General features: G+C 36.3%; 1 protein-coding gene across 1 annotated transcript; it reads right to left on the minus strand.

Annotated features, from left to right (window-relative positions):
* Window positions 1-5,605: 5,605 nt before the first annotated feature.
* LOC306884828 (proline-rich transmembrane protein 1-like) lies at window positions 5,606-12,402 on the minus strand. Its single transcript, XM_079441044.1, has 4 exons — window positions 12,083-12,402; window positions 9,409-9,767; window positions 8,228-8,419; window positions 5,606-7,136 (listed from the first exon to the last, which is right to left on the minus strand). Exons 1-4 carry the CDS (start codon window positions 12,099-12,101, stop codon window positions 6,960-6,962), a joined length of 747 nt encoding a protein of 248 aa, XP_079297170.1. The 5' UTR covers window positions 12,102-12,402; the 3' UTR covers window positions 5,606-6,959.
* Between the last annotated feature and the right edge of the window lie 214 nt (window positions 12,403-12,616).

Genomic DNA, 12,616 nt, shown 5'->3' on the forward strand with positions numbered 1-12,616 from the left:
CTTAATCATGGATATGTATTACTTGTGGATTATTGTGATGTTTTTATCAGTTGTTTGGACTCCTGAAAGTGGGTGAACTATTCTCTTAATGTTACTTCATGAATTAGATAATGTTAACTAATATTACCTTATTGTAAAGTGTTACCATTTTATTGGAAGGAAATGGATTGGATAGTGAAAAGTGTCTCTATATACAAAGTAGTTGGAGGGGTGGGGCTAATGTCAGCCAAAGAGGAAAGTTATTTAAGAGGCGGAGAAAGTTATTTACATGTTGATGAAAAATTATAAAGACAAACTTTTGCTTTGTTTGGAAGAATGTGCACTGATGAATCATTCACAAAATGACTAAGAACATGTTTTAAAGTAAGGGTCAGTTTTGGTTTGTTATCTTAATCTGTGGTGAGCACAAGCAGTTTTTAAACACGAAATATGTGATTTTGCTGCTTTTTTCGCTTTCCGTTCGAACAGAGAAATTACTTGTGACTGGAAACTTGTCGTGTCTAGTTAGGACACTGTGTAAAGCGCAGGTCTTATGTAAGTCTGGTGAGGGGAGGACAGTGCAGGGAGAGCGGAGAGATAGGAACTGACAGTAAGGGTGTCAACATGAATCAAGCAGCGAGTCAGTGAATCTACTCTGCACTGCTCAAAGCTTGGCACAAATAGCACTTGGGTATGCAATCCTAACCAACCGAGTGCAGAGCGGCTCCAAACAGCACTGCGCCGTGAGGGACATGAACACCAGATGTAGCCGACCAACACAGGTTGTTAATCAGCCTTGATGGAGCTGTGGAGGTGATTGGTGGGTGAGTACATGGGCGCAGTATGGGCGACATAACACTTGGCGTGAGGGTCAGAGCAGAAGAGACAAAACTGTGTGGAGGAAGACGGCAGGCCTGCGGTGTTAAATGATTACTGAAACGATGGGTCTCCTTGGGAGGCTAAACGACCATCTGTGATCCTACTGACACAGTCTGGCCTGCTTCCTTCTTCTAACTCCATTCATCTCTCTTCTCTCTTACCACTGCATTTTGGATGAAACTCACAAAATCTGTCAAGAACACGACTGGGTCATATTTCCCCAAAATCAAAGAGAAATCACATTTTAAAAATGAAAAAGGCTGTTTTACGCAGTGTTATTTTAGTATTATTTATACACTATTACAATATTTATTTGTAGTATTAGTATTTATACATTATAATAGTATTTATTTCCCTCCAATATGTTTAAATTCATGAAACATTCTAGTGACCACCGTTTAATACACAAATTAAAATTTTTAATCTATATCCATTAGACTATCTAATGAGAATCGTTTTAAAGAATAAAAACTCAAAATTAAAATTACAGAAACAAATCATGGTAATAAAATTTGCTTACAACACAGAACAATGAACATAATAACTATTTTCTCATTTTACTACTAAATAAATGAATAGTTTAAAACATATAAAGTAACATGAGATGAAGACACACACAACCAACATAATACTATACTCACTTTTTCTCTGTAACCCATCTTCTATTGCACACTCTCACTCATCAAATAAATGAATCCTGAAACATAACTTTCTGCAAAAATTGCATTTTTTCCTGTCCTGTGCAGCCAGGCACAGTCATGCCGATGCTTTCTAATAGCAATCTTCACTCCCTCACTGTGATGGCAGAGCGTCATATTGAATTTGATCCACAGAGGAACAGATGCCCTCACAGATTGAGAAGAGCTGCAGCCCCTGAGCTATTACTGTACAACACGTAATTGATACAATATGTAAATGAGAGGATTTTAAGAGGCACTGGCACCCTCCTATCAGTTTATCAGTTATGTGATGTGGAGATACACTTGCTCCAGTGACACAAGGGAAAAAGATTCAGAGATGGAGAGGAAAAAACAGGGCAACTATAAATAGCACCTCTGAGAAAAAGAGAAAGGCCAAACGCGAGAGAGAGGCAGAGAAAACACAACACAATCGATTCTTGCACAACCAGGTATTCCTCTTTAATTCAAATCACTGGATTCATACACAGCAAATCAATGCTTGGTCTCATTAAGAGATCAAATCTCACAAAAACTTGTCTGAGTCGCAATTCACATCCAAAATCAAAGGAAAGAAACATTTTTGAATAAAGAAAATTAAGCCTTTTTGACATTATTTTACAAGCAATCTTATGTCTGCATCAGGATGTTTTACTCTTCTGAGAAATTATCATTGGATTTGCATTACGATAAGAAATATAGTTTTTTTCTTAATGGGAATTTTTTTTAATTGCAATCAAAGTTATGCAAAAAATAATAATAGTCCTTAAATGAGCTTCATTTTATTTCTTTCTACTGACTTGAGGTGGAATATGTTCTTCACAGGTTTTGTGAGATTCAGCTCAGAATAAACCTCTAAAAGCACACAAACACAAGGGAGCTTGCGGCTTTTTGAATAAACCTACCGCATTTACAAGCTTAGTAGAGAAACCGTGTGCAGTAACTATAGGCAATCAGATCTCAGTGGCCATGTTTATAACAATAAAGCGTTTGCTTTATATCACAACTGTGTGAAAAAGCATATTGCTGGGCTAATTATAAACAGGAGCTAGGTTCACATCAACTGTACAGTGTTTGCACAACTTTAAAACACCAAAATAAAATGTATCGGACAAGCTTGTCTCATTAACAGACAGGATTTCTTTTGAAACTATGCTCTCTTAGTTAGAAAATTAGGGTCATATTTTTAGACGTAGCCCATATAAACATGACCATGTGCAATCACACCTCTAACAGGTATAAACGATACATCAGAAGTCATTCAACAAACAGTTCAGCGAAACACTTGCAATACGCTGCAAGTCATTTGTTCAAAAATAGATCAGAAAGATATTAGAAATCGATTAAAGAGAGCAGGAAAAGAACGATATGATGCAGTTCAAATTACACAAGCAAAATAAATACTTAAAATTGAGTGACATGGCAGAAGAGGACAGAAAGTGCGTGCTCGAAATGAATGCAAAAGATGATTTTCTCCCGTCTTTCACATTTGGACACTTGTTTATCAAAATTGGCCGTTCTCTTTCAAGTATTTCACTGAAACAATGAAGCTTATTTTACTCTCGGCACGACTGTCAAGCCTGGAATGTAGAAATTCTAAAGCTTTATACATAAATGAAAAGATAATCCACTGAATCAATCCAAAAATGAAAATTCTGGCATTACCTTTATTTCTATGTTGTTCAAAACCTTCTTTCTTTCATGGAACACAACAGCAGATTCAGGCTGGTGTTTTACAATGAAAGCAAAAGCAAGTAAAATAAAATTAATTTTGCCCACTATACTGTATTACAAATCTTGTTAAAGCCAAATAATATATTTGACACCCTTTTTGAAACAATGTTTTTTGGTCAGTTTTGGAGTTCGACGGCCTCAGATTATGGAATAATCAACATTTTGGTCTGTTTCTCCTTTTCTGCTCCATAGAAGAAAGAAAGGTTTCTGGACTGGTATGAGGGTGAGTAAATGACAGACTTTTCATTTTTGGGTGAACTCTAGTTTGAAAACAAAGCGTTTTACAGATTATACAGTCAGCGGATGGCACAAATGGATGCATTTTTTTTTAAAGCAGTAAGAGATTCATTCACATGTAGTCCTAAAATAAAAATATAAAACATTGCATCCATGTTTCAGTACTATATATATATATATATATATATATGTGTAGGACCACTCTAGGATTGTTTGATTCTTTTCATTCAACCAAACCATTGTGCTAAATGCGTTTACCTAACAAACTAACTGACAGCAGCATATGTGAGGAGTTTCAATGAGGTCAGAACTTGAAGCAAGTTACACTCTCATCTACAAAGAAGTGAGACAAACTAGCTACTTGCTTACTGAGAATAAAAGTGCATATTATCACATGCGTCATCAAAATATGCCAGCTGAGCAATCATCTGTGATGATTGGCTGTTATCTAGGAAAGATAACCAAATATTTCAGCACAACAGTTAGACCTATGATTACATATTTAATAAATATAGAAGTATCAATTTAACACACAAATGAATAATTTAGTTTAAACAATAAATAATACACTAGTTCACAACACACAAATCTCATGTGTTCCTTCAATGAAGAGCCAATTTACAATAGTCAGTAATGAAGTAATAATTTCAACCTAGAATACATTCTTTCAACACCTCTGGACTGGACTGATTCAAAACCGGTTTGCAAACAAGACACTTGGGAAAACTTGGGCCCAAGACATACACTACGCAAGTACATGAACACAAATGCTTTTAGCTAGTTTCACATATTGCTGCATTGTAAACTTGCCAGCAATTCATAATGATACGCAAATACACATTGCACTTCTCAAAGTTGCTATACATTAGTATAAGTTGCCTTCTAGTTTACTGTCATGGCAGAGTAACAGTTTGTTGAGCTAGTTAAACTCTTTTTTTATAGTCAGCATTGGGGCAAAAAAGTCATTTTTAAAAAATGTAAATAACAAATACGGTTTTGTGGCTCTTTAATTTGTCGCGACAGATCAATGTAGCGCCTCAGTTCAAGCGGCACGTGAACCAATTGTATTTTCATATTTACTTAAAACGTGAAATAAACATGAATGAACATCAGAAGGTATTTTAATTAAACCGTGAGAAAGATGTCAATAACCCATTTTTCAAGTTTAAGTCCACCGATGTTAATCTGCTCTCCTTTGTCGGACAAAATAGTGGATTCTTCGTTATGATTGTTCAGATCACCTGCCAATCAAGCTCCCTGCGAAGGGTCAACTGCGTCACTAGTAGTGCAAAAATTGAACATGTAATTAAAGTAAATGTTCAAACGTCTGTTGACCGTGTCAGTGTCTATCTTGTGTATAAGATGCAACAGACAAACAGATAAACCAAAAATGATGCTAAAGTAGCAAAATTTAAAATTTGTTCAGCTAAAATATCACGAGGAGGCTCGTTGCTGAAGACTTTTATTATGCCTGGCTTATCATCTACTGTATGAACACCAGTACTGCCGCTCCCTATACGTAGAGTACGCAGCTTGCATTTTTATAAAAAAGGCATTTTACGGTGAACACAGTAGGCTTACATGCGATGCGCCATTCCCGCATCCGCGCCTCCGCCCGCTCTCACCTCATGTTTGCGGCTGACTGCAAATGATCATATTTGATGGACAACTAAGCCTGGGAAAAGACATCAGCAGTCCGGCCCAGAGAAAATAACATAAAAAATAAAGATAAAGATAAAGCCCTTGCATTTAGGTAGGCCTACGTTACCTTCGTAATCCTCTGAAACTTTTTTGGCTGTTGATGTTAATAACGTGTTTTAACGTCGGTAATACTTTTACCACCAGCAACGCGTATGCCTTAATATTCAAATAGTTTCCATGTTCCCTTATGAAAATTAACTATGGTTTTACTACGAATAAAACCAGAAAATCATGGTTCTTTTAGCCATGTAACCACAAATTAACCACGGTTTAGTTACATCAAATAATAATTGACAAAAAAGTATTCAAATAATATTTTCTGTGGTAATAAAAACAGACCTAAGCGAACAACAGCCTTTAAAATTACTTAAAATGCATTGAATAAAAACAATGAGGCAATAATGATTGGTTAATTAATAAAACTGTTAAAATACAAAATAAACAATTTATGTACATTTCATATTATTACAAATGCCTGCAAGGGCACCAAAGGCCTGTAATTGCAGTTGTTACACTTACGATCAGATCCTTGTTTAATACTGACCAAACAATTCATTCAAATATCCACTTAATCTTTCATTTTTGGCCACCTTTTTGCAATACAGCCTCTATAATTTTTTCAACAAAAACTTGTGGACATCACAACCCTTACAAAAATGAACCATGGTTTTATCGTAGTAAAACTGCTTAATTTTCTTTTGTGTGATTTCTGAATGCTTGAGACTACAAACTCAATCAGACAACTGTATTAATAAAACAATAGCCATTGGTAACTGTCTAGCTACAACTTGTAATTTTTAAATACCGGTAATGCAATTTAATTACAATGTATTCATTTACTTTTATATTTTATTCAAGTTATATTTTGACCCCTATGTGTTTTTTAACTTCCATAAAATTTGGGGGAGGGGGCACAACAATACAATTCATCACTAGTTTTAAATATGTACAACAGAACTGCATGCAAGCAACGCGTCGGACAAGCATTTGCATCTGTGTTTGTGTACTGCGTAGAGTAGACTTCTGGCTTTGGGTTTCAGAAAATCAATACTGATATACACTCTTCTGAACCACAACAGAAGTTCCTTTAGGTCAAATTCCAGTTCTACTATATTGAAACTTATTTCGATAATCTATTAGTCTTTCGACTTAATACATTATGTTACACTTTTCAATAATTAGCGTACAGAAAACACAAATTTTTCTACACTCTCAGTTACTAAATTTGTCAGTTTATCCTGCAAAGAAATATATTATCTTTCTAAACAGATAAATGGCACAAATAATAGATGGAATGTTTTGAACATCAAAAAACACACTTATACCAAAATTATGTTCTTGTAATACTTGTGTGTTTCTTTTAAAAAGTAATATTTTTGGCAAATTTCAAGAGCAAATGATAACAACATAGGTCAGGTCCTGACTCAAGTCTTTAGTACGCTATGTTTCTAACTACTGATCTAGCACAGGCTTTTGTTTAGGAGAAACAGGAAGTGTTCAGGTAGGTTAATGTGAGTGTGAGCGTACACCGCTTACGAGATGTGCTGTGTTCCCCACGCTCGGATTTATCATACAGTCAAACTATTTTGTAACTAATACATGGTCAAATGGCTGTAAAAGTGTATTTTGGACTGCAGATTAGGATGTGGTGGCTTGAGCATCAGAACTGTGCTGTGTGACAGAAAAAGCAGAATACCGACTGGAATAATGGCCTGGGGTCAGGATGGGGAGGTGCGTCCCACGCTGGGCTCTCTAGGGCTCCCAGTCGTCATCGTGGTGCTGAGAGGCGATGATGACCACAACGGTGAGTATGGTGCAGAGCACGATGGAGGCGATTCCCACCGCCAGACTGATGAAGGAGAAGTTACGTGCCTCGCGCGAGGCGATCTCTGCTGTAACCATATCGCCTCGAGCCACAGCGGTACGCACCTGAACCAAGAGATTCTATTTAGTAAATTTCTAGGAAAATAGATCAAATACCTGTTCACACCAAATCTGAAATTATTATATAAAATTCAGTTAAATTTTTTGATGCTGAGAAAAACCCTAATTGGACAGAATTCGGTGTAAATCATTGTAAACTTAGATGATGTCATACTGAAATGCAGCCACTGGACCTAAAAATATCCCATTTACTAGATATCTAGAATAAATCGATAAAATACCTGTTCACACTAAGTCTGAAATTTAAACTGAAATTCTGATCTAATTCAATTCAATTTCATGTCTGAAATTAAATTATTAAATAAAATGAACTTGTTTGAAAACCTAGGCTAATTGAACCAAATTTTGTGTAAATTGTTTGTAAATGTAGATATTTAAGAATCGCAATTTACGAAATGCAACCACTAAACAAATGACAAGTAATTAAAAAAAAAGATAAAATACCTGTTCATGCCAAGTCTGACATTAAATGAAATTAAATCAAATTATTAACTTGTTTCATGTTAAAAAACCCATAACTAAACAAAATTGAGTGAATCGTTTGTCACCTTGAAATGTAACCACTGAACACATATCACATAAAAATCCTATTTAGTAGATATCTAGAAAAAAATAAAAAATAAAATGCCTGTTCAAAGAAAGTGTGAAATTAAATTAGTACATTAAATTAAATTCTTTGTAAATTATTAAGTGTAATTAAATTAAGTGTAAATTATTTACAATCAACCACTAAACATGACAAAAAATGTTTTGGTAAAAATCTAGAAGAAGATAAAATAAGTCTGAAACTGAAATTAAATACATTTCTTTATTTAAATTAAATTAAGTTAAAACAAAAAATTAAAATAAATTCAAGCGTTTGATGTAAAAAGTCGAATTGTGTGTAAATCATTTGTAAACATAGTTAATATTCCAGACTTAAATGCAACCCTTTACCAAATGGTTTTATGAACATGTTTAGTTCTTAGTTAACTTGTGTGAACAGCCAGCATGAAACAGAAATGATATCCAAGATCTGATTCATATCTCAGCCCTGCTGGCATCAGAGCATCAGAGTTCTGTCTGGGCTCAACTACCTGCACGGCTTTGATGATGGCGATTATTCCTGTTGGCCAGAAACAGCAGACAGTGGTGAGGACGGCGATGGGCAGGTAGTCGTGAGGAGGACGACGAGACTCCATCAGAGCAATGCCATTTGGCATATGCATGGCCATCTGGCCAGGGGCAACACCTGGATGAGGTGCACCGTTGGGCATGTACGGCTGCGCCTGAGGAAAACAAACACACAGGAAAGGCCATTTCATAAAAAGGTGCATAATTCCTATATTTTTACTGTTCGTGACATTATTACACTGGACAGGCAATTATTTCCTTGAAAATTCCTTAAACTTTTGACAATGACCATTTTTGCTTATCTTCTTTAGCAGCACAGGAACTGAAATAGGGCTGCACAGTCCATTCAAATCATGATATACCTTAGTGCGATTATCAAATCAATCGTGATTAAACACTATGGATTTATCATGTATGCTGGTTCAATTTATTTTCGCATAATTACCAAAGTTTTCAGCCTTTTACAAGATTTGTAATGAGAAACCTTTCTAATGCTGTCTACTAAACATCAGTTTTCCACCAAAATTAAAGCCTGTAGGTTTAACATTTGAAAGTAAAGAAATTAACATAACTATTAGTATTACAACATTACTATTGTAGTGTAAAATATTGTCTTTTTACAATAGTAGTATATTTAGTTTTTATTATTAACATATCTCAGTTCAAAATGCAGTTCAGAACAGAATGGCAATATATGACAAAATAATCACAAATACATTTTTTTGAATAAATTGCTGCCCTAATCTTAAATAATTTATTTGGAGATTAACTAGTTTTTGCTATGGTACAAAAGTTTTTAAATCTAAAATGTTACTGGTTTCTAAATCTAAAAAGAAAATATCTATTCAACATTTACTATATCAGCCAAGAAATTTACCAATATTTTGCAGATAGCAGTATTTGTCCTCCAGGGATGCACAGGAGTCACATCACATTTCACATAATCTTTTAAGCATAAGAGAATAGCCTATGACTATTAAAATAACACACACACACACACAAAAACATAAAAATACATACTGTTAACAGAACCATTCATCTCCCTATGTTTAACTACTGTAGTAACTATTGTAGCTCACTCTCACGCTATATACCTCTGGATTATCCTGTGTTAAAACAATTTACGAAATGAGTCCCCACTCACCCCTGTGCCTATGGGATAGACGGGCACGTAGGCCGTGCAGGGCTGCAGCTGGAGGGGGTATCCTGTATGTATATAGCCCACTGGCGGATGAGTGACGGTGCCCACTGGTCCGTGCGTCTGCACCGGGTATCCGTTCGGAGCTCCCTGGGGCCCGAGGGTGCCGCAGTGGAACTGGGTTTCCTGCAGGTACCCCTCTGATCCAGGAGGAGGAGGGGGAGCGGGGTAATTGGGCTGTGGGGCACAGCCAGGTGGAGGAGGATGCGAGGGCATGTTGGGGTCCTGGCTGGGGCGGTATGGAGGCGGAGCCATCTGCATCATAGGCTGAGACATGGACTGCCTCCCCGCTGCCTCCTCCAATCCTGAGCCGTGACACAAACACAGTCATACACCACAAATATTTATAAGAGCAAGGGCCTGTTCACACCAAGGACGATAAGCATAAGAGAGGCTGCATATTTTATTTAAAAAGCCAGCCTATAACCATAAAGATAAAGTTCTAATTCTATGAAAATAGAGAAGTTTACACGACCGTTAATACGACAACAACACAGATGAACAATACTGTTGGAATCACTATCAGGATGATTCATGCTGATGAACAATCAGAATCCATCTGACTTTTAAAATCTCAAACATTTAAAGTGGTATGTACCAAATGTGCAGCTGGTGCTTTAAAGTAACAACGTTTTCAGTGTTGTGGACGCAAATACATTTACAGTTACAGTTATCTTCTCATTCGTGTTTAGTATTAAGAAACGGTGTGTGTGCTCATGATGGTGATATTAGTTACATTGTTCCGCCATTAGATGTGACAAGAGACTGTATTTACGAGTCAGCAGTAAAGACTTTTATATTGGAAAAATAAATGCTGTTTTTTTACGAAAAAAAGTTATTTTTACTTTCAACACCAGCTTGTATGCAGCCAACAAATGCACTGAGCAGTGCTGTCATCGGAAATTACCCTTAACAGATGAAAGGGTAGTACAAGACTATCGGACATTGTTTTATTGTGAATATGAGATTGATCTGAAGAATGAATGCTGTATCAGATGCAGGTAATCACACTCGCTCTATCAATCTCTCTCTCACAATATCTACTATACATAATACACTGCTTTTACTACAGTAATACAATAAGCTTTTAATGAAGCAACTCAGCGTTCCTTCGTTACTAGTTCTAAAGTGACGTTTAGGAATTAGTAACGGAGGCTTGGGCTCTGCTGTTAAACCATTTTAGATTAGAATCCGTGGCGGAAGGAAGTAGTTCTGCATAAAACAGGGCTCTTAAAGACACGCCGTTGTTGTTTCTTATGTATTTGCCATCAAGCTGTTGTATAAAAGCAATATCACACTCGTAGACGTGAGATATGGCTGTATATCGGCACGCTGTGGCCAAATCACAGCCATGCCGATAGTCTTTTGAGAGCATTCCCTGCAGAAATATTTTGGTGTGATTTGCTCGCCGCGCCTCTCTGATTGCTGGAGTTTTTTTGCAGAATTGTGGGAAAAGGAATTTTGCTTTTAAACCCAATCTTTAAAAATAAGTTAAAATAATAACTGATGGTCTAAACTAAAGAGTTAAGTTCAGTTGCCTACGGAGAAAATGAATGGAATTTTTAACCCGACCAATGCATTCTATCATTTAGACAAACTTCAATTAAACTATTCCTTAACTTGCATTCGACCTCAAATAGTCCTTTACAGTAAAGACTTCATGAGATTTACACCAGTTTACGTCGCCCAAGAGAGTTCAGTGTGTGTTTCTATGTGTACTCACTGTAAACGATTAGATCATCCTTTACGATGTCGGCAGCATATATAGAGTTGGTATAGGGGGGTCTCAGGCACTTCAATTAATATTTAATTAGTTTTTGGGGGGGGGGGGGGGGGGGGGGGGGTACATATTTAATGCATAATTTTCTGAGCATATTTAAATAATCTTGTCTATTTGTGTTCTCTTTTCTTTCTAACATCCTGCAGATTACGTATATTAAACAATTAATATGAATTCTTTGTCAAAAAAGTTGACATTGCAAGGCATTGACTCACAGAAACATTTTTTTCATAAGAAAGATTACTGATAGGCTAATCTAAAAGGTTCTTATATGTAAAATCAGGTTACAGCTTAAAGTGATCTAGGGCCCTCAATCAAGGACCCAAGGGACCTCATGCCTGCAGGGCCTCATACAACACCACATATTGCTAAGTGCCTGTTCTCTCATTTAATGAACCTCCACACAGACGTTTCTAATGTAGCCTATATGTTCAACACGACACTACGGCTGAGTCTCAAATACCTACACACACAGCGTTTATGGGGATCATCTGCTAGTTTTAACATATGATGCCCAAAACACGCGGCATATTAGATTATAACACGCAAAACTGCAGCACGCGACTGTACTAGACAATAGGCTACACGCTGATGCCTAGATAGGCAGCTCACTAGGATTTGACACACAGCCTAAATATGACCATATATAGATGAAATAAGGATGAACAATGAAAAAGATTAACAACAATATTCATGAATGGTCGTATAACAGCATTTTAAAAATGACATTGCCTCTCATTTATTTTATAATAAATACATGTGATTTAAATGAGTCGTCCAGCTGCATGAACTGATTTTATTAGCTGAGGTATTGCCAAATACAAAAATATATATTTTTACCGTGTTTTTCCGACGACATAGCGTTTATTTATCCGTTTCGACGATGTTCAGTTTGTTCCTCAGTAATAAAAACCCAAATCCAACCAGTACGTGTCTTTTGTGTCAGATCACAACAGACGATGCTGAAGATTTCTCCAGGCTAATTATAACGCATCTTCAGATGGTAATCCTGATGTATGCTGGGTAAAGCCTGGGTTATCTGTGTGTAAAAGCGACTGGATGTCTGTTGCTGCTTTTTTTCCACGGTCACACTGCAACATCCAGAGCATCAGCAGCAGCAGAAAAACAGGTTTTAACCATAGACTGTAACTAACGCATCTAGTTAGACTGAATTATGCAGAGCGTCTTAAAGAGACAGTAACACCACACTACAGCATCCATGAGGCACGTCATCACAATTATCAATTTAAAAATACTAAAACTAAAAAAAGTGTATTTAAAAGAAGAAATTAAGAAATTTAAAACAGAAAAAGATGTTAATTAGCCGAATAATGTAGTTACCATGGTAACTACCATCATGTTACAATAAACAGT

Source organism: Barbus barbus (assembly GCF_936440315.1).
Source record: "Barbus barbus genome assembly, chromosome: 19".
NCBI lineage: Eukaryota > Metazoa > Chordata > Actinopteri > Cypriniformes > Cyprinidae > Barbus > Barbus barbus.

Bases quoted from the DNA above. Each gene is read 5' to 3' on its own strand.
- LOC306884828 (XM_079441044.1), bottom strand. The intron at 8,420-9,408 runs GTGAGTGGGGAC...TGTTTTCCTCAG, and splicing joins TCTATCCCATAGGCACAGGG to GCGCAGCCGTACATGCCCAA. The intron at 7,137-8,227 runs GTAGTTGAGCCC...CTCTTGGTTCAG, and splicing joins CCATCATCAAAGCCGTGCAG to GTGCGTACCGCTGTGGCTCG.